Source organism: Syngnathoides biaculeatus, chromosome 15 (genome assembly GCF_019802595.1).
Source record: "Syngnathoides biaculeatus isolate LvHL_M chromosome 15, ASM1980259v1, whole genome shotgun sequence".
NCBI classification, from domain to species: domain Eukaryota; kingdom Metazoa; phylum Chordata; class Actinopteri; order Syngnathiformes; family Syngnathidae; genus Syngnathoides; species Syngnathoides biaculeatus.
Window position 1 is genome coordinate 3,373,089 of NC_084654.1, and position 22,853 is coordinate 3,395,941.

A 22,853-nucleotide genomic window follows, 5' to 3' on the forward strand; every position below is an offset into this window, starting at 1 on the left:
TAAGACAACAGAGACCTAGACTGTTGAACTGCTAAAACCTGTACACATTCAAATTCATTCAGAGGTGAGAGAGTGAGTATGTTGGTAGAAGGGTGCCGAGGATGGAGCTGCCAGGCAAAAGAGCGAGTGGAAGACCAAAGAAAGGGTTGATGGATGTTGTTAGGGAGGACATGAGGACAGTGGGTGTTAGAGAGGAGCATGCACAAGATAGGCTTGGATGGAAAAAGATGACACACTGTGGCGACCCCTAACGGGACAAACCGAAAGAAGAAGAAGAAAAAATTGGGGAAATAATTACATCGCTTTTTCATGAAAAACCGTCAGAGAGTAGAGAGTGAATTGTGACCAAGTGAATTACATTCATCAGAATATAAAAATCCTTTACAAACAAACTTGTAACAGTCTCAAAGTAAATCTAACTTACCTGTGGAATATTTTGTCAGAGCCACAAATATACCGATTAACGCACAGGTCGGCAAGGTTGTTTTGGGAGTATCAAGGTGGCGGACATCTGGGAGGCCCCATTCCTCAGTGGTTAGAGCATTGGTTTGGTAAACCAGGGGTCGTGAGTTTGTATCTCACTGGGGCCTCTACTCCCCAAGAGGGGTTGCGTCAGGAAGGGCATCTGATGTAAAAACTGTGCTGAGTTGACAGGCAAAAGAGCGAGAGGATGACCAAAGAAAGGGTTGATGGATGTTGTTAGGGAGGACATGAGGACAGCGGGTGTTAGAGAGGAGCATGCACAAGATAGGCTTAGATGGAAAAAGATGACACGCTGTGGCGACCCCTAACGGGACAAACCAAAAGAAAAAAATTTAAGTTTATGTTTTTCTGCTCAATGTACACACACCACCCCACACTGATGGTTAAAGGAGAATTCCAGTGCTTTGCATGAACAGTGTATCCAATAGGTCATGTAATATGTACCCTATTTTAACTGTGATGTTAAATTCTCTCTCATTTAATGGTATTTTGAGAAGAGTTTTATCAACAATTACGAATTTTCAGGGTCGCTGCCATTTTCGCGAGTCACATGACCTATGTGCGCAGATGTAACGTGTACCGTGCCGCAACAAAGGCTCGATTACATGGGACACCATTTATGCCCAGCGCCGATTTCTAGTATTTATCCTCATCTGGTGAAGAAATGGCAGTATCGGTCGATCGGGAAGAAGGAGGAATATTTTCATACAGATTTGAACCTGTGGCTGTAATTAATTTTGAATATTCAGATGGTTCATCAGGCAGAATGACGTGGAGTCTGACTACTCGGACATCGGTGCGACATAAGTATAAACAAAGGCCCCCTAGAGCTCCGGGCCGGCAGCCACGGATAGTTCTTCGGACAGGAATGACACGGAGTCTGCCAGGCGACAGAGGTCGTTAGCCCCGGATGCCGAAGCTCGAATCGCGGCCTGCTTTCGGCGATGGCAGAAGCCTTTAGCCTAGCTGGCGTGGAAGCTCAGCTCCCGGCCCGCCACCGGAGCTGGCTCATCAGACTTCGCCTCATTCCCATCCAAAGAACCATCCACGGCTGCCGGCCAGGAGCTCCGCGGGCCTTTGTTTACACACTTATGTCCCGCGCGTAGGCCTTAGAGTATTCAGACTCCGCGTCATCCCACCCGAAGAACCATCCGAATATTTAACATTTACAGTCACAGGTTAAAATGTGTTTTCAAATATTCCTCCATATTCCCAATCAAGCGATACTGCTATTCCAGATGCAGATAAATCAGATAAATCAGCTCTGGGCATAAATGGTGTCCCATGTATTCAAGCCTTTGTTGCGGCACGGTACACGTCACATCTGCACACGTAGGTCATTATACTTGGAAAAATGGCAGCACCCCTGAAAATTCGTAATTGTTGATAAAATCTTCTCAAAAGACTACTAAATGAGAGAGGATTTAACATCACATTGTCAAAATAGGGTAGATATTACATGACCTATTGGATACACTGTTCATGCAAAGCACTGGATATCCCCTTTAAATAATGGAATTGTTGACAATTTTGAGTCTTTTTGGGAATAAGGCTACATGTTTTTCTACACCTTGATTTGGGTATCCTGTATCAATCCTCTTTGCAGATTCTCTCCAGTTCTGTTTGGCTGGATGGTGAATGTTGATGGACAGATTTTCAGGTCTCTCCAGAGATGCTCAATTGGATTTACGTCAGTGCTATGGTTAGGCCATTCCAGAACACTCACAGTTGTTCTGAAGCCACCCCATTATTTTAGGTGTGCGCTTAGGGTCATTGTCTTGTTGAAAGAGGACCCTTTGGCTCAGTCTGATGTCAGTCACTGTGACTTGACGGGCGCGATCGTGCCCATGAGCCATCGCACTTGCAAATCTGCACAGTCGAGCATGAAAAATCAAGCGTGTAGAATTTGTTACGAGTAGAAATACATAGACATTCTCAGCACCCATGTAAACCAATCCAGCGCAGTGAACCACAGCCTGACTCTTTTTTTTTTTCCTCAACACGGAAGTATATGGTCTCCTGCTTGTTTAATTGACTCTGCACCCCTTTGGCTCTTAAAGGAGTACACTCATAATTACAAACACCATCCACCCACACAGTGTGGGCAACGTAGAGCTAAAAGAGTTAGACATGCTGCTCATGTTTACTCTCGATAATAATGGTAAAACAAAAAGTGCTGTTGCTTTAATGAATATCGGGGTATGTGAATAAAAGAAGAAAAAGTGGTGAAAGTGGATGAGATTTTCTCTTTTTTGAGTAAAAAAGGTCTGGTCTGAAGCCAAAGTAGAAAGTACAGGATGAGATGGTGTATAATGTTAAAATTCCACCTTGGCACAGCCTGATTGAGTATGAAAGCACAGACAATACAACCACAATAAAAAGCTAATTCTGTATATTAAATATAGGAGGCAACCTAAAATTAACATTAAAACTATTTGGGAACATCATTCAGCATTCAACATGCATTGCTAAAGATATTCTGCAAGCAATAATGCAGTTTTACACCAAGAAAACTAGACATGGATATCATTGTGGGTTAAAAAAAAATGAAAGTTTCAAGTGACCTTTCAAATTTATAGTTCATAGTTGGCTTGGTTTATTTAGCAATGTATTTTTTTGTTTGTTGACATTTTCATTGAAAGTTTGCAAAAACACAAAATTGTTCTTAAAAATGTTCTGATGGGATTGTGAATGCTGTAATCTGAATCTTTGAATGAACCATGTAACTTCAATGGATGACACTGATCTGACCACAGTGCATAAGTCTGATGTTGCTCACAGTGGTTAAAGGGGGGCACTCACAAGGTTAGTGTGTTTGCTCAGGCACGTAAAAAATTAGAGGGAACGTTGGTCTTGACATTAATTTGTTTATTTCATAAACGTTGCTAACAAAACAAGCCTGATCCTAAGCAATCAGTATTCGCCCGGGAACAGGAAATGCAAGTTAACCGTACTGAGCACGTTCGGAAGTTATGGCAAAAGCACATGTTCCAAGATGTTTCATGTACTATAAGCGCATTTTCATCGAAAGTCATCAACATCATGAGCCATGTGAATGGAAATTCAGTTACACTGCAAAAAAATCTGGGATATAACCCAGGTAATGTTTAAGTATCTAACTATAACGAGTATGAGATTGTGGGTTACTTTCACTTGATCTAAGTTCTAACATTAGCCTAGTCTGTCCATATATCTAAATGCGAATGATCATTTTCTCACGTGGTATCGCGTCGTCTTGAAGCTGAAAACCTTTCCCCTTTCCATGCTTTAGGAAGAGATAGATCATCTACTGCTATTTTTCATCAGTGGATTGACAAATAGATAATGCCGTAAATTATGATAGATAACAATACATCATGATGTAATAAAATGATTTGATTATATGAATATTTAGTTTTGAAATTGAATATATATTGACATCTTTAAAAATTTCTGTCTCAGTGCAATGTCAATAAATTATGATTATGGTATTAGCTAACAACTACATACTCTGGTATAACAACTCAGTAAGTTATTTTAAGGTCTTGAGATTCCATCCCTAACCACACCTCACACCTATCTGCGGTCATGACTTACCACACCTGTATATTTTTCAAATGTGAGTGACTGTAATATCCTGAGCACTCTTGAGGTTTTTGTTAGACGTTACACTGATTCGATTGGCCTGAAAGGACCGGCGGATAGTTAGGATTTTTTCCTTATCAATTTTGTCATAATTCATCATAATTGATCAATGACGCTATTGATCAGCTGTGAGAAAGACAGGTACCCCACGTCACCGTCGTGGACAGTATATCTGAAAGCTAAAAAAGCTAATTTATTTTTATTTGATAGTATTTAAAGACTTGTTGTTAGTGCCTATGTGGTACTATAAATACCTGGCACCTAAAAAAGTTAGACTTAAAAAAAAAAAAAAAAAGAAAAACGACACAATGGGAGAGACAAGGCCCCTGAGAAACGGCACATGATGTGCGGATCAGACCAAGACAGATTTGCTCTTTCACGATTGTATTATGTCAGACTACAAATAAAATCTTAACTAACACCCGTTACCACGAGGATGACAACACAAGTGGATCACGCCAACTACTATAAAAAAAAAGGGGGTGGAGGGACGTGTGTTGTTGGTCACCGGTGCTCAGGACAGGAAAGGAGTTCATGTAAGGCTTACTTGAGGTTCATGTATTTTTAAATGATATACGGCTTGCAAGCCATCAAAAGCAGAAGATACCATGAAATAACATCATGCTGCCACCACCATGATTCACTGTTTTGTTTTCGCCACACACACTGCTTAGAATTAATGCAAAACAGTACTATCTTCGTCTCATCAGAGCAGAGAATCTGAATTCTCACCATCTTGGAGTCCTTCAGTTATTTTTTTCTTCAGCAAGGTCTGGGGACAAGGTCATACCACAGCATCTCGATTGGATTTAAATCCGGATTTTAACTTGGCTACTCCAAAACCTTAATTTTCCTTTTTTTTTTTTTTTTTTTTTTTTTGGAGCTCTTCAGAGGTGAAGTTACTGGTGTGTTTCGGATCACTGTCCTGCTGTATCATACAAGAGCGCTTGAGTTTGAGGGCACAAACGGATGGCCGGACGTTCTTCTTCAGTGGCCGGACGTTCTCCTTCAGGATTTTCTGGTACACCACAGAATTCATTGTTCCATCAATCACAACAGGTTGTTCTGGTCCTGAGGGAGAACTGCAACCCAAGACCATCACAATGTCACCACCATGCATCACTGTTGGCACAATGTTCTTTTTATTAAATACTGTGCCATTTTAACACGAGATGCAATGAGCCACACATCTTCCAAAAAGTTAAATTTTTTACTTGTCGGTCCACAGAATGTTTCTCTAAAAGTATTAAGGATCATCAAGATGTTTTGGGGGCAAATGTGAGACGAGCATTTGTATTCTTTTAACCTGGATAGTCTCCCATGGATGGTATTTTTGGTCAGTGTCTTTTTTATAGTAGAGTCATGAACATTGACCTCCAGGTGTTTAAATGTTGTTCGAGCTTCTTTTGTGACCTTCTGGATGAGTGGTCATTGCACTCTTGGAGTAATTGTCGCTGGTTGTCCACTCCTGAAAAGGTTTGGCACTGTTCCCAGTATTCTCAATTTGACAATATTGCTCTCACAGTGGTTTGCTGGAGCCCCAAAGGCTTGGAAATGGCTTTGTAACCTTTTCCAGCCTGACTCACTTTTTTTTCCTCATTTCTTCTTGAATTTCTTTGGATAGTGGTATGATACATTGGTTCTTGAGATCTTGTAACCGACTTCCTGTTCTCTGACAGATTCAATTTAAGTGATTTCTTGATTTAACAAGTATAATGGTAATCAAGTTTGGGAGTGGTTTGTGAAATTGAGCTCACCTTTCCCAAATTTATGGTTAGTCACAGTGACTGGGATTTAACGGGGGGGGGGGCAATTACATTTTCACAGAGTAGAGATGAAAGTAGACTTTCGTGAAAATTCCTGAAAATACAAATGTTAGTACAAGGGAGGACCGGGGTCATGCCCCCCCGGGAAAATTTAGAAAAAATGGATGGCTGTGGTGCATTCTGGCGATATCTGTTAACAAAATTCAGACAAAATTTGAAGGTAAACTTTCTAAGTCTTCTTCTTTTCCTTTTGGCTTGTCCCGTTAGGGGTCGCCACAGCGTGTCATCTTTTGCAATCTTAGCCTATCTCCTGCATCTTCCTCTCTAACCCCAACTGCCCTCATGTCTTCCCTCACCACATCCATAAATCCTCTCTTTGGTCTTCCTCTCGCTCTTTTGCCTGGGAGCCCCATCCTCAGCATCCTTCTACCAATATACTCACTCTCTCGCCTCTGAACATGTCCAAACCATCGAAGTCTGCTCTCTCGAATCTTGTCTCCAAAACATCCAACTTTGGCTGTCCCTCTAATGAGCTCATTTCTAATCCTATCCAACCTGGTCACTCTGAGCGAGAACCTCAACATCTTCATTTCTGCCACCTCCATTTCTGCTTCCTGTTGTTTCTTCAGTGTCACCGTCTCTAATCCGTACATCATGGCCGGCCTCACCACTGTTTTGTAAACTTTGCCCTTCATCCTAGCAGAGACTCTTCTGTCACATAACACACCAGACACCTTTCACCAGCTGTTCCAACCTGCTTCGACCCGTTTCTTCACTTCCTTACCACACTCACCATTGCTCTGGATTGTTGACCCTAAATATTTGAAGTCGTCCCCCTTCGCAATCTCTTCTCCCTGTTGCCTCACTCTTCCCCCTCCACGTTTCTCATTCACGCACATATATTCTGTTTTACTTCAGCTAATCTTCATTCCTCTCCTTTCCAGTGCATGTCTCCATCTTTCTAATTGTTCCTCTGCATGCTCCCTGCTTTCACTGCATATCACAATATCATCTGCGAACATCATGGTCCAAGGGGATTCCAGTCTAACCTCATCTGTCAGCCTATCCATTACCACTGCAAACAGGAAGGGGCTCAGAGCTGATCCCTGATGCAGTCCCACCTCCACCTTAAATTCCTCTGTCACACCTAAGGCACACCTCACCATTGTTCTGCTGCAATCATACATGTCCTGTACTATTTTAACATACTTCTCTGCCACACCAGACTTACGCATGCAGTACCACAGTTCCTCTCTTGGTACTCTGTCGTAGGCTTTCTCTAGATCCACAAAGACACAATGTAGCTCCTTCTCACCTTCTCTGTACTTTTCCACGAGCATCCTCAAGGCAAATAATGCATCTGTGGTACTCTTTCTAGGCATGAAACCATACTGTTGCTCACAGATACTTACTTCTGTCCTGAGTCTAGTCTCCACTACTCTTTCCCATAACTTCATTGTGTGGCTCATCAACTTTATTCCTCTATAGTTCCCACAGCTCTGAACATCCCCTTTGTTCTTAAAAATGGGAACTAGAACACTCTTTCTCCATTCTTCAGGCATCTTCTCGCCCGCGAGTATTCTGTTGAATAAGTTGGTCAAAAACTCCACACCCATCTCTCCAAATTGCTTCCATACCTCTACCGGTATGTCATTAGGACCAACTGCCTTTCCATTTTTCATCCTTTGTAGTGCCTTTCTGACTTCCCCCTTAGTAATCATTTCCACTTCCTGGTCCTTCACACTTGATCTTCAACTCTTCCTTCTCTCTCATTTTCTTCATTCATCAACTTCTCAAAGTATTCTTTCCATCTATTTAGCACACTACTGGCACCAGTCAACACATTTCCATCTCTATCCTTAATCACCCTTACCTGCTGCATATCCTTCCCATCTCTATCCCTCTGTCTGGCCAACCTGTAGAGATCCTTTTCTCCTTCTTTCGTGTCTAACCTGATGTACATGTCTTCATATGCCTCTTGTTTAGCCTTTGCCACCTCTACCTTTGCTCAACGTCACATCTCGATGTACTGCTTTCGCCTCTCCTCAGTCCTCTCAGTATCCCACTTGTTCTTCGCTAATCTCTTTCCTTGTATGACTCCCTGTATTTTGGGGTTCCACCACCAAGTCTCCTTCTCCCCTTTCCTAACAAAAGACACACCAAGTACTCTCCTGCCTGTCTCTCTGATTACCTTGGCTGTCGTTGTCCAGTCTTCCGGGAGCTTCGGTTGTCCATCGAGAAACTCTCACCTCTTTCCGGAAGGCCGCACAACATTCTTCCTTTCTCAGCTACCACCACATGGTTCTCGGCTCTACCTTTGTCTTCTTAATCTTCCTACCTACCACCAGAGTCATCCTACACACTACCATCCTATGCTGTCGAGCTACACTCTCCCCTACCACTACTTAGAGTCAGTAACCTCCTTCAGATTACATCGTCTGCACAAAATATAATCTACCTGCGTGGTTCTACCTCCGCTCTTGTAGGTCACTATATGTTCCTCCCTCTTCTGGAAATAAGTGTTCACTACAGCCATCTCCATCCTTTTTGCAAAGTCCACCAACATCTGTCCCTCAAAGTTCCTTTCCTGGATGCCGTACTTACCCATCACTTCTTCATCGCCCCGGTTTCCTTTACCAATATGTCCATTACAATATGCACCAATCACAACTCTGTCGCTGTCTGGGATGCTCAGAACTACTTCATCAAGTTCTTTCCAGAATTTCTCTTTCAACTCTTGGTCACATCCTACCTGTGGGGCATAGCCGCTAACCACATTATACATAACACCCTCAATTTCAAATTTTAGTCTCATCACTCGATCTGATACTCTTTTCACCTCCAAGACATTCTTAGCTAGCTCTTCCTTTAAAATAACCCCTACTCCATTTCTCTTCCCATCTACTCCGTGGTAGAATAATTTAAACGCTGCTCCAAAACTCGACTTACTACCTTTCCACCTGCTCTCTTGGATGCACAGAATATCAACCTTTCTCTTAATCATCATGTCAACCAATTCCTGAGCTTTTCCTGTCATAGTCCCAACATTCAAAGTCCCTACACGCAGTTGTAGGCTCTGTGCATTCCTCTTTTTCTTCTGACGCTGGATCCGGTTTCCTCCTCTTCTTTGTCTTCGACCCACAGTAGCTGAATTTCCACCGACGCCCTGCAGGTTAGCAGTGCCGGGGGCGGGCGTTGTTAACCCGGGCCACGACCGATCCGGTATGTGATTCTTTAGATGAACGCTCATATTTGTTTGGCACAGTTTTTACGCTGGATGCCCTTCCTGACGCAACCCTCTGCATTTATCCGGGCTTGGGACCGGCCTACAGATTGCACTGGTTTGTGCCCCCATAGGGCTGCATTGTGCCCCCATAGGGCTGCATTTCAATGTTATCAACTAATATCCGGATAAATTTTAGGAAATTTTTCATCAATTTTCCGGAGCAATTTTCATGAAAATGTAAAAATCCGGAGGACTTCCATCACTGACAGAGGGTCAGAAAGGTTTTTTTTTATTATTTTTATTATTATTTATTTTTTTATTTGAAAACTGCATTTTGTATTTATTTGGGTTTTGTCTGAGTGATGTTAACATTTGTTTTATAAAAACATTTTGTGTGAGAGATGTGGGGGGGGGGAAAAAATCAAATCAGAAGAGGGCAAATACTTTTCACAACACTGTATACGAGTCTCACAGAAGAGTGTCTGAATACGTATGGCTGTGTAATACTTTTGTTTTTTTAATAAATCTATAAAAATTCCTTTTTTCTATCAATATGGAGTGCTGTGTGTAAATTAATGAGGAGCAAAAATTTTATGATTTTAGGAAGTGGTGTTAATATAACAAAAATTTATGGGCGTCTGAATACTTTTCGCACACACTGTAACTGGCAATATAACAAATCCTTCAAGTTTTGAGTTTACTATCTACTACTGATGGTTTCTACGCTTGAACATTAATGAATTTGTACTGAGATTGTACCTTCTATCATGTCCATGGATGCAGGTGGCACGCAGTGACCAGCGTGGCTTACGGCCCACACCGGGTAGTGGCAGCCAAACATAGCATAAAGCGTTTGTATGAAGGTTCTGTAAAAGCCCACTACACCAGGATTACCTGTATTGGGGGGGTGCATAAATGCATACTTGAAAACAGATTTTAGCAATGTGCAGTAAATTATAAATGAAATAGCATGGAATAGAAATGTATACAGTAAACCTATTATCGCTCTATAGTTTAGTGCAATCACTGGAAGAAACTGACTGATTTATTGAACAACAATCACACAAAGAACTGTTGGCCATAGGGAAGGATTGCTGATGATGCCTACTCACCAGGAATGACTAAAACGAGCAATTTTTGTCCATTGTGCAAGTCAAGAGGACCACATCTTTGAACCTCTGTAATGGCTCCATAGCAGTAAGTGAAATCTGTTTGGGCTTCATCCCTGCTGACTGTCACTGCACTTTCCATCTCAGTTTACAAAAGGGGAGATGGGATTCCCTGTCCAAGGAGCAAATTTAAAAATCACAACATTAAAACATAGGTGTACAGTTAAATGGATTAAATAAAGCCTTCAAAGTACTCGTAGACTGCAGTTTGACAGTAAGGTGCAAAAGGTTCGCTCCACGTCGAAGGTAGACGATAAATGCACGAGCAACAATATAAATCATTGATTCCGAATTCACAGTTGGAATACTTCGAGTTATCATTTTTGCGATTGATGTTTTATCGTAAGAAAGGTTGATATGAGGTTGCATTAAATGTAAAATTAAATGTACAAAATAAACAGATACCTTCATGTGATATCCGTACGAGTACATTACAGATAAGCGAAGAGATTAGATAAATCAAAGTGCCCATGTTGCGGCCATGTTTGAGAGGTCGACTGGAACGTCTCGGCAAATACATTTAAATTAATTCGTTACTTTCTCGTTTTATTTATGATTTCTATTATATTTATTTTGTCAGCATCAAAGCGTGTTCCACAAATATACCAAATCTGAAACACCGTAAAAAATGTTTTCAGTGTACCTGCTGCGGTGTGATTGTGTTGACGTCAGCAGGCCGCGACGGAGAGTGACGACAAGGAAGTGAGTTAGACTGAGAGTTGGCGGTTGAAGAGCAAAATATCACCTACGTTGAAAGACACAGTTGGATTCACGTCTATGTTATTTAATAACACGAAATGGTGTCAGAAGCGGTGTAGTTAGGGTGGAGTGGACCTAAGGAAGCTTCTTTTGGACGGTGGTAGAGAAAGGAGGAAACATGACCAGCGGAGCCATCGCTCCCGCCGGGGGGACAATTGTAGCGACCGCTATGGCCGCTAGAGGCGCTGTCGGCCTGGTTGCGTGAGAAGTACTACATTTTTGGTTCACAAAACACTTGTCCCCTCCTTGATTCGTCACCTTATCGTGGTGGAGGGGTTTGCGTGTCCCGATGATTGTAGGAGCTAAGTTGTTTGGTGCTTCATGCCCCTGGTTGGGTCACCTATGGCAAAAAGGTCCTACGTGAGGGACCAGATAAAGTACGACTGTAAAACCCCTTTAACGATCTTGGTTTCCCTTGCCTGGACGCCGGTCCCCAGGCCCCCCCTCTGGAGCCAGGCCAGTAGGTGATGCTCGAAGGCGAGTGCCTGGTGGCGAGGCCTGCACCCATGGGGCTCAGCTGGGCACAGGCCGAAAGGGTAACATGGGTCCCTGATCCCATGGGCTCACCACCTGTGAGAAGGGCCATAGGGGTCGTGCGCAATGTGAGCTAGGCGGGGACTTTGGCAATCCGATCCCCAGCTACAGAAACTAGCTCTAGGGACATGGAACGTCACCTCTTTGGCAGGGAAGGAGCCCGAGTTGGTGGATGAGGTCAAGAGGTTCGTACTAGGTATAGTCAGACTCGCCTTTACACACCGCTTGGGCTCTGGTACCACTCCTCTTGAGAGGGGTTGGACTCTGTTCCACTCTGGAGTTGCCCACGGTGAGAGACGCCGAGCAGGTGTGGGTCTGCTCATTGCTCCATGGCTCGGGGCCTGTACATTGAGGTTTACCCCGGTGGATGAGAGGGTAACCTTCAGGTAGGGGGACGGGTCCTGACTGTTGTTTGTGCTTATGCACCAAACAGCAGTTCAGAGTACCCACCCTTTTTTGAGTCCTTGGAGGGAGTGCTAGAAGACGCTCTATCAATTCTGCTGGGGGACTTCAATGCTTACGTGGGCAATGACAGTAAGACCTGGAAGGGTGTGATTGGGAAGAATGCCCCCCCCAATCAGAACCCGAGTGATGTTCTGTTATTGGACTTCTGTGCTCATCACAGATTGTCCATAACAAACACCATGTTCAGGCATAGGGATGTCCACATGTGCACTTGGCACCAGGACACCCTCGGCCGCAGTTCGATGATCGACATTGTTGTCGTGTTGTCGGACTTGCGACCGTATGTCTTCGACACGGGAGAAATGAGGGGCGGAGCTGTCAATTGATCACCATCTGGTGGTGAGTTGATTCCGATGGTGGGAGAAGATGCCGGTCCGACGTGGCAGGCCCAAACGTATTGTGAGAGTGTACTGGGAACGCCTGGCAGATTCCCCTGACAGAAGGAATTTCAACTCTCACCTCCGAAAGACCTTTGCTCATGTTTTGGTGGAGGTAGGGGACATTGAGTCCGAGTGGACTGTTAAGGTAGTTGGTGCCTGTCGTGGCGGCAACCCCAGAACATGTTGGTGGACACCAACAGTGAGGTATACTGCCAAGCCGAAGAAGAGTCCTGGCCATGGAACTGTGGACCAGCTCTACATCCTCGGCAGGATCCTCGAGGGTGCATGGGTGTTTGCCCAACCAGTCTACATATGTTTTGCGGGCTTGAAGAAGGCGTTCGACCGAGTCCCTCTGGGAGTCTTCAAGGGGTCTTTTGAGAGTATGGGGTACCAAGCCCCCTGATATGGGCTGTTCAGTCCCTGTACGACCGTTGACATAGTTTGGTCCGCATTGCCGGCATTTCCAGTGAGAGGTAGACTCCGCCAAGGCTGCCTGTTGTCACCGATTTTGTTCACAACTTTATATTATAGACAGAATTTCTAGGCGTAGCTGAGTCATAGCGGGTGTCCGGTTTGGTGACCTCAGCATCGCATTTCTTCTCTTTGCAGATGATGTGGTTCTGTTGGCTTCATCAAGCCGTGATCTCCAACGCTCACTGGAGCAGTCCGCAGCCGAGTGTGAAGCAGCTGGGATGAGAATCAGCACCTCCAATTCTGAGACCATGGTCCTCAGTTGGAAAAAAGTGGTGTGCCCTCTCCGGGTCCGGGATGAAATCCTGCCCCAAGTGAAGGAGTTCAAGTATCTTGGGGTCTTGTTCACGAGTGAGGGAAGAATGGAACGGGAGATCGAGAGACTGATCGGTGCAGCGTCTGCAGTGATGCAGACTTTGTATTGTTCCGTTGTGGTGAAGAGGGAGCTAAGTCAAAAGGCAAAGCTCTCAATTTACCAGTTGATCTCCGCTCCTAGCCTCACCTATGAGCACGAGCTGTGTGTCATGACGGAAAGAACAAGTTCCCGGATCCAAGCGGCTGAAATGAATTTCCTCCGCAGGGTGTCCGGGCTCTGCCTAAGAGATAAGGTGAGAAGCTCGGTCATCTGGGAGGGGCTCAGTGTCGAGCCGTTGCTCCTCCGCATCGAGAGGAACCAAATGAGGTGGCTGGGGCATCTGACGCCTCCCTGTTAAGGTGTTCCAGGCATGTCCCACCGGAAAGAGACCCCATGGGCGACCCAGGACACGCTGGAGAGACTATGTCTCTCTGTTGGCCTTGGAACGCCTCAGGATCCCTCCGGAAGAGCTGGAAGAAGTGGCCCGGGAAAGGGAAGTCTGGGTATCCCTACTGTTTTATTGAAAGGATCGGTGCTGGTCGGCGCTCAGGAGACAAAGACGACACTCAACAAAAGACCAACGTTCCCAAATGCTATTTAGCCTCAATAACTGGCATATTTATTTCGACCAAATGCAAGTTCTCAAAACACAGTTGACATTGCATGAAATCAATCATATGAGCCCCTTACCTATGCCGAGAAGGTGGAGAGCCGTTCACCCTGGTAGAGCTCCGCTTGTCAATCAGCTGGGCGTACGTACGAAACCCGCAGCAGACTCTACCTGTTTGTACTCTGCATCTCTCTATTATACTTTTCAGTTGCGTGCGAGAGAAAGGGCGGGTGGCCTACCCGTCCCACCTGGTGCCGCAACGTTTGTTTCCTGATTTACTATTGACACCTAAGTGTGTTCTTCAGGCTCTGAAAAACATCTTACGCAGCCATAACTGTCAAACATCCCACAACAATGTCCGTCTTTGGTATGCATGCGAACAAGATAGTGAAACGGTCCAGACGTCTTGACCAGAAAAACAAGTGAGTGAAAAACAAGTGAGTGATGCGAAAAACAAGTGAATGAAAAACAACTTATATAACCGTGGTTGCACCATACATTCGGGTATTCAACGGTTATGGGAAGCGTCACTAATTAACACTCCTCTCACCTACTGAAGTGGTAGAAAATGGATGGATGGATGGATCGATGAAAACACTTGTTCCATTTGGGCATCTGACAAGAAATTACGCCTTTTGAATGATTCGAGACCTGGCGCAATGCATTGTGGAGAACCTCAAGGCCATGTGTATTCCACTTTAGAGGGAATGTGACAAGAAGAAGGGTTTTTTCACGCGAAGTGAAAGCTTAAAGATCATTCTATTTTTCGTGATTTTCAGTGTGAAACACATATACGGTAAGTATTTGATGGATTATGATGTTATCTTTCATAATAACTTATTATCTTCGTAATCTGTTACGTTTTTGCAGCGTATGGAACATGGCTGCTCGAGGTGGTCTTGAACAAAGATGAGCGATAAAAAGGAAATGTTATAAACTGCATCCAGGCTTTTTACTGGTTAATTCTACTTAAAATTCCTGCTCATGGCCTGAAAAAATGTAAATTATATTCATGCCTGCATTAAATGTGATACAGTGATCTCACTTTACCTGTCACTCTGACTTGATAAAATGCAATACCGCTAGGCGATAATTGGGGATGTTTATATACTGTATGCTTATGTTGCCAGGTGTGTTTCAGATATGTTGAATGCTGTTGGGTCAGTATGTTGAGAGTGTTTAAGGTGCAAGTACTGCTAAAGATTTGCTGCAAGTGATCAAGAAGGTGTTACTGTAGCAGCTAAAGTTACATGCTTAGTAGTTGTTTTTTTAATCAGAGGTTTTATGTTTTTTTTTTTTACACCGTGCACTTGCCAAAGTAATTGTTCATTGCATTTTGTGCATTTGATTATGCATATTTTTAATATATTGCACAGAACACTTTGTTATTGATTTAAGCTTCTTTTTTTTCATAAAATTGTGTTTGGTAAAATCTAGATTAATGTGGAGGTTACTTTCGGCTTGTCCCTTTCGGGGTCGCCACAGCGTGTCATCTCAGATGAACGCACATATATGTTTGGCACAATTTTTACACCAGATGCCCTTCTCAAACCCACAACCCCTGGTTTACCAAACCAGTGCTCTAACCACTGAGCTACGGGGCCTCAAAATCTAGATTAATGTAAATCCCATTAATTATTCAATGGACTAAAATTCATTTAATATTCAATGAAATTCTATGGCTACATGCTAAATCAATTTAAATACACATTTTTCTGCCACACTAGATGCTGCATTGCCAGTTATATCTCACTGTATTTATTTCTTTTGCAGCATCGTGTAGTGACAGTACTGAAATTTGGACAAACAGTTGGTGACTTTCATCTAGTGGCAACTTTCAAATCTTAAGGAAATCTACTTTTTGCTTAGTTTTCGTAGGCATACTTAAAGGGGAATCCCGGTGGTTTGCATTGACAATATATCCAATAGGTCATTTAATATGTTCTCTATCTTGACAGTGAAGTTAAATCCTTTCTCATTTAATAGTGTTTTGAGAAGATTCTCATCAACATTTGTGAATTTTCAAGGGTCCTGCTATTTTCACGAGTCACGTGACCTATGTGCGCGGATTTGACGTGAGCTCCAGGGCTTGGCGGGGAGGGAACTTACAGCTCCGCCGCTTGGCGGCATTATTTACAACCACAGGTTCAAATCTGTATGGAAGTATTCCTCCGTCTTCCCGATCAACCGATACTGCTATTTTTTCATAAAATGAGAATAAATCCGAGAAATCAGCGCTGGGCATAATGGGGTCCCATGTAATCGAACGTTTGGAACGACACGTAACACGTCACATCCGCGCACGTAAGTCATGTGACTCGCGAAAATGGAAGCGCCGCTGAAAATTCACAATTCTTGTATGTCGGTATTAAGTACAACAGGCAGTGATAAGAGGACCCAACGGGTGTGCGAGGAATTGCACAATTAACATCCACCAGCAGCCCGTGGGCACAAAAAAAAATCAGCACCGAGGAGAGGGAATAAGACATCGGCAGTGACAAAGTCCCATGTGAAGCGCTGACTCCCGAAACACAAGTCCACAGTCCTAATGCCATAAGAGCGGATGGGGAGCCATTAGCGGACAGTAGGGGTGGCCCATGAGTCCCGCCAGTGTCGTCCTCCGCAGTGGCCGTCAGGACGCTCCTCTGGGCGCCGGTATCGCAGAGGAATTTGTGCCCGGAAAGGGTGTCCTTGACGAACAGCAGCCGGCTCTTCGCGGCCACGCTCACGGCCGCTGCGAAGCGTGGGGTTTGGCGTTTCCCGACGCATCGTAGTTGCAAGGGGTGCGGCACCTCTTCGCTTTCGCACCGAAACGGGCGTGGAAGTAGCACAAGCCTGTGCCAGCACGGCCGTCGGTGGCGATGGGGCTCCTGCTGGATGCCACCCCCGCGCCCGTAGGCGAGTAACTGCGCGTCGCGGCCAGCATCTCAGGGGAGAAGCGCTGGGTGGCCAGGAAGAAACGGTCGGCCTCCTCGGCCAGGGCCCGGGGCTCAGTGACAGCAGTGTTAGCGAGCGCCGTCTGAACATGCGGTGGCATCTGCCTGAGAAAGACTTCCATGAAAATTAAATTGGGCTCTTCCAGGTTTAGCATCATTTCCATGAGTTCGGAAGGTTTGCTGTCCCCCAGTCCATTAATAGCCAACAGACGTCGGGCACGCTCCGGCCGTGAAAGCTCTAAAACCTTGAGAAGGTGAGCCAAGGTGAGCCTTGATCCCAGCATACAAGTCCTCAGAACTGTGCGACCAACGCTCTACAGCTGCACAACTGTGCCGCCCCATTTCCCATTTTTTTCAATAGAGTATAAAATGTTGAATACAAAATAATTTGTTTTACATTTCAAGATGTTTCAAAATCAGCTAGCTGGTTACATTGACGTTGGTCTTATTGTAAAACTTTTATTTTGAAGGTGGTTCGACGCTGACAAGTAAGTCAAGCTTTGTATGAGTAAAATGAGGGTCGGCTAGCTTGAATGCTACTTTCCGATTAGAGGGTAGCCTCACCGCAGTTTCATGTACAATCCTGCCAGAGATACAGTGAAGGAACGTGGTGAATTGAGTTTGTAACCCAAGTGGGTGGTTTCGACGAGGGGAATCATTGTACTCTTCTGAAAGCGAATTTGCATCGGGGCAAGTATTTTCAAAATACTGTACATGCATTCATTGTCCATGGTTGTGATATTTGCAGTGTTGAAATTTGTTACACTTACACGCTCGTAGGAACTATTAAAATCCGTGTTTTAAAAGTTTTGTTCTTTCTTATAGTGCATGTAAACACGTTGAGCGTCTAAGAGCATTATTTTGACACACCTGCAGTACAGTAATGGATTTCTCTAATAGTGTTTGTGACCAGTAAATGTATATTCCCCAAAATTAGGGTACTTTGTGGCAAAAAAGTGAACTAAAATTCTATTTTTCTGTACCAATGTTAGATAAAGCATGCTGACTGTTGCAAAAGGCGCAACACTTTCCTTGAGACTCTTCAGGCGTATCTGTGACAAAGGTAAAACACATACTATTGATAAGTGCATCTTCAATTGACACTCCCCCCCCCCCCCCAACCAAACACAAGCTTGATTTCAAACATGACCGACGCTGTAACTGCATAGATGGAAAGGTGGGGCATCTGGTAAAGCGTTGGCCTCACAGTTCTGAGGTCGTGGGTTCAATCCCGGACCCGCCTCTGTGGATTTTGCATGTTCTTCCCGTGCCTGCGTGAGTTTCCTCTGGGCACTCTGGTTTTCTCCCACATTGTAATAACATGCAACATTAATTGCACACTCTAAATTGCCCCGAGATGTGATTGTGAGTGCGGCTGTTTGTCTCAATGTGCCCCGCGATTGGCTGGCAACCAGTTCAGGGTGTACCCCGTCTCCTGCTTGTTGACAGCTGGGATAGGCTCCAGCACTCCCCGCGACCCTCGTGAGGATAAGCGGCAAAGAAAATGGTTGGATGGATGTAACTCTATATAACTGTTTTTGTTTCATGGCCTGTGTCTGATCGAACCCCAGAGGTTCAGTGAAGGTTAAGACATATTCTAGAGCAGGGTTCATCCATCCAAGCCATCCATCCATTTTCTTAGCTGCTTATCCTCTTTCTTAGCTGCTTATCCTCACAAGGGTCAGAGAAGTGCTGGAGCCACTGATCTAAAAAAAAAAACGGAAAAAAAAAGACTGAATAGCTTATTGGCCACCAAAACTGAACTCGCTGAAAGCAGATATTCGCCATTTTAGAGTAAGTTTCTTTCAGCTTGTCCTTTAGGGGTCACCACAGCATGACATCTCAGAAGAACCCTCATATTTGTTTGGCACAGTTTTTACATCAGATGCCCTTCCTGACGCAACCCCTCTTGGGGATTAGAGGCCCCAGTGAGATACAAACTCACGACCCCTGGTTTACCAAACTAATGCTCTAACCACTGAGGAATGGGGCCTCCCAGATATCCGCCACCTTGATACTCCCAAAACAACCTTGCCGACCTGCGCGTTAATCGGTATATTTGTGGCTCTGAGAAAATATTCCACAGTTAAGTTAGAAAGATTTAATTTGAGACTGTTACAAGTTTGTTTGTAAAGGGTTTTTTATATTCTGATGAGTGTAATTCACTTGGACACTTTTCACTCTCTGCTCTCCGACGGTTTTTTCGTGAAAAAGCGATGTAAATATTTCCCAAAATGTTTCTTCTTCTTTCGGCTTGACCTGTTAGGGGTCGCCACAATGTGTCATGTTTTTCCATCTAAGCCTATCTCATGCATCCTCTTCTCTAACACCCACTGTCCTCGTGTCCTCCCTCACAACATCCATCAACCCTTTCTTTGGTCTTCCTCTTGCTCTTTTGCCTGGCAGCTCCATCCTCGGCACCCTTCTACCAACATACTCACTCTCTCACCTCTGAACATGATTTAAGTAAATGGCTGCGATATCACCAAGAGTGAAACATTAAAGTGGTTCTGAATCCTTTACATTACCCACTGTCATTTATCCTTCCATTCCTGTACTGCGTGTTCCCTTGAAAGTTGCTGTTGAGCATGCCATCAATCCAAGCTGATTTTGGGTGAGAGATGATGGTAGACTCTGGACTGGTTGCCAGTTTGCCTTCCGTACATAGAAAAACAATCATTCACATTCACTCTCGGATAGTGGTTTTTAAACTGGGGCTGGGGAAATTTTGGGGGGGGAATTTCAAGCAGAGGTGGGAGCGGCATTGAAAAAGTCAATCTCCCGAAAAGTGGGGCATGCCCAAAAAGTTTGAAAAACGATGCTTTATGGGAAGTTGTGCGTTTTCATTAACTCTTTATGCTTGTTTTTGAATGTGTACAGGTTTTAGCAGTTCAACAGTCTAGGTCTCTGTTGTCTTATTTCACGCTTCATAATGTGCCACACAGGTGTGAACTGGAGGCAGGCCATTTTAGTACCCACACTCTTTGACTACGGAGCCATGATATTCTATCACACATGCAGAATGTGCTCTGGTGTTGTCTTGCTGAAATAAGCAGGGATGTCCATGAAAAAGACACTACTCGAATGGCAGCATATTTTTCTCCAAAACCTGTATGCACCTTTCAGTATTAACGGTGCCTTCAGTCGTGTGGAAGCTACCCATGCCATCCCAGATTCTAGGTTTCTAACTGTGTGTTCATAACAGTCCGGGTGGTTCTTTTCCTCTTTGGCCTGGGGACACGATCTCCACAATTTCCAAAAATAATTTGAAATGTTGACCCAGCTTTTATAGAACATGTTGCAGCCATTAAATTCCATATTAACGACTATTTGCTAAAAACCCATTTTATCAGTTTAAACATTAAATGTCTTGTCTTTGTAGTATATTCAATGAAACATGCACAAAGTTGCAGAAGTGTCATTCGACGACATCCAAGTGGTCGCCTATTGGCTGCATCTTCTGTCCGTGACGTCACCCTGGATATTCGCCGTTGAAAACATGCTGTGGCCCCTACTATGGGACACGCCCTTCTGACACAGAAGCTCTTTTCGAAGAAGAGAACATCACACAACCTAGTGAAGTTACCAGGGCAATATTACCCTCTAACCTTGCCGACCTGTGCATTAATCGGTATATTTGTGGCTGTGAGAAAATATTCCACAGGTAAGTTAGAAAGTTTTACTTTGACACTGTTGCAAGTTTGTTTGTAAAGGGTTTTTTTATATTCTGATGAGCGTAATTCACATGGTCACTATTCACTCTCTGCTCTCTGACGGTTTTTCGTGAAAAAGCGATGTAAATATTTCCCAAAATGTTTCTTCTTCTTCTTTCGGCTTGTCCTGTTACGGGTCGCCACAGTGTGTCATCTTTTTCCATCTAAGCCTATCCCATGCATCCTCTTCTCTAACACCCATTGTCCTCCCTCACAACATCCATCCACCTTTTCTTTGGTCTTCCTCTCGGTCTTTTGCCTGGCAGCTCCATCCACCCTCAGTACCCTTCTAGCAATATACTCACTCTCTCGCCTCTGATCATGTCCAAACCATCTGGCAGAATGTATAAAAAGAAAGTGACCCTGTATGAGTTGAATTTGGTGGGGAAAAACAATTAATCAGTTCTTCTTCTTCTTTTCCTTTCGGCTTGTCCCAATTGGGGTCGCCAAAGTATGTCATCTTTTTCCATCTAAGCCTATCTCGTGCATCCTCCTCTCTACATACTGTCCTCAACAACAACATCCATCAACCTTTTCTTTGGTCTTCCTCTCAGTCTTTTGCCTGGCAGCTCCATCCATCCTCAGCACCCTTTTACCAATATACTCACTCTCTCGCCTCTGAACATGTCCAAACCATCTAATTCTACTCTCTTTAACCTTGTCTCCAAAACATCCAACTTTAGCTGTCCCTCAAATGAGCTCATTTCTCATCCTATCCAACCTGCTCACTCAGAGCGAGAACATCAACGTCTTTATTTCTGCTACCTGTAGTTCTGCTTCCTGTTGTTTCTTCAGAGCCACCGTCTCTAATCTGTACATCATGGCTGGCCCCACCACTGTTTTATGAACTTTGCTCTTCATCCTAGCGGAGACTCTTCTGTCACATAGAACACCCGACACCTTCCGCCAACTGTTCCATCCCGCTGTACCCGTTTCTTCACTTCCTTACCACAGTCATTATTGCGCCATATTGTTCACCTCAAGTATTTGAAATCATCCAGCCTCGCTATCTTTTCTCCCTGGATCTTCACTCTTCCTCCTCCACCCCTCTCATTCACGCACATATATTTTGTTTTACTTTGGCCAATCTTCATTCCTCTCCTTTCCAGTGCATGTCTCCATCTTTCTAATTGCTCCTCTGCATGCTCCCTGCTTTCACTGCAGATCACAATATCATCTGTGACCATTATGGTCCAAGGAGATTCCAGTCTAACCTTGTCTGTCAGGCTATCCATTACTACCGCAAACAGGAAGGGGCTCAGCGCGGATCCCTGTTGCAGTCCCACCACCTTAAATTTTTCTGACACACCTATCGCACATCTCACCGCTGTTCTGGTGCCCTCATACATGTCCTGTACTATTCTAACATTTCGCCACACCAAACCTGCGCATGCAGTACTACAGTTCCTCTCTTGGTACTCTGTCATAGGCTTTCTCTAGGTCTACAAAAACACAATGTAGCTCCTTCTGACCTTCTCTGTACTTTTTCATGAGCATCCTCAAGGCAACTCATGCATCTGTTACTCTTTCTAGGCATGAAACCATACTGATGCTCCCAGATATTTACTTCTGTCATGAGTCTAGCCTCCACTACTCTTTCCCATAACTTCATTGTGTGGCTCATTATCTTTATTCCTCTATAGTTTCCACATTGCCACCTCTACCTTTGCCCTATGACTCATCTCAAAGTATTCCTTTCACTTCATCATTGGATAAACAAGAACCACATTTTCTGTGAAATTTCTGATGAATATCATAATACTGAACTCTCCCAATTCAATTTGATTTTCAAATGCGAGGAAACAAGTTTAAATTTTCTGTCTGAAATAGGACGTCAAATAGACAACAAATGAAGAATCCTTTTTGCATGTATTTTCCCATTGCGAGTCCTTGTTTCCAAAACTATATCTAACCGATTGACTTAAAATTTTATGTTTTTATGACAAAAAATTCTTAGTTTTTTTCTATGTTATGAAGATAGTGCTTCACAGCGTATTTTGGGAAAAGTTAACGTCACGGAAATCGGCCCTAGGTAATATGCAAGGTTTCTTAGTAGTTGCAATTTTATATGTCTTTCCTTTGCAATTAGCCATTTTTGGCTTACCAAGTCGAATTAAAAATCCTTCATGTCACCAGAACTGAAAAAATGTCAAGCGCACACGACCAGTTTTAATTCTACATGCTAAACTTTGAGGAAAAAATCCAACCTGTAAGCCATGTCCTCCACACGTTTTGGGAGTACCAAGATTGCGGACAACTGGCTTCAACCAATCGACACACTGCTAGATACCAGTCTTTTTTTTTTTTTTTTTTAGATCAGTGGCTGGAGCCTATCCCAGCTATCAACATGCAGGAGGCAGGT

At 43.9% G+C, this 22,853-nt stretch overlaps 2 protein-coding genes across 21 annotated transcripts in view; one reads left to right on the plus strand and one right to left on the minus strand.

Annotated features, from left to right (window-relative positions):
* The window catches only part of ldah (lipid droplet associated hydrolase), a 40,413-nt gene extending 28,950 nt beyond the window's left edge, over positions 1-11,463 (minus strand). For 2 of the 13 annotated variants that reach the window (XM_061842797.1, XM_061842796.1), the window contains exons 1-3: positions 10,912-11,212; positions 10,212-10,380; positions 9,859-9,993 (exon numbers count right to left, since the gene is read on the minus strand). In XM_061842797.1, coding sequence (XP_061698781.1) covers positions 9,859-9,993; positions 10,212-10,350 — 274 coding nt within the window. In that variant the 5' untranslated portion in view covers positions 10,351-10,380; positions 10,912-11,212. Of the gene's footprint in view, positions 1-4,839; positions 5,190-9,858; positions 9,995-10,211; positions 10,381-10,673; positions 10,890-10,911 lie in introns of those variants that run through there. The other 11 variants (XM_061842798.1, XM_061842793.1, XM_061842801.1 and 8 more) reach the window with 9 other exon arrangements.
* dglucy (D-glutamate cyclase) overlaps positions 10,176-22,853 on the plus strand; it is a 51,011-nt gene continuing 38,333 nt past the window's right edge. For 2 of the 8 annotated variants that reach the window (XM_061842779.1, XM_061842786.1), the window contains exons 1-2: positions 17,277-17,468; positions 17,771-17,841. In XM_061842779.1, coding sequence (XP_061698763.1) covers positions 17,778-17,841 — 64 coding nt within the window. In that variant the 5' untranslated portion in view covers positions 17,277-17,468; positions 17,771-17,777. The other 6 variants (XM_061842784.1, XM_061842785.1, XM_061842782.1 and 3 more) reach the window with 6 other exon arrangements.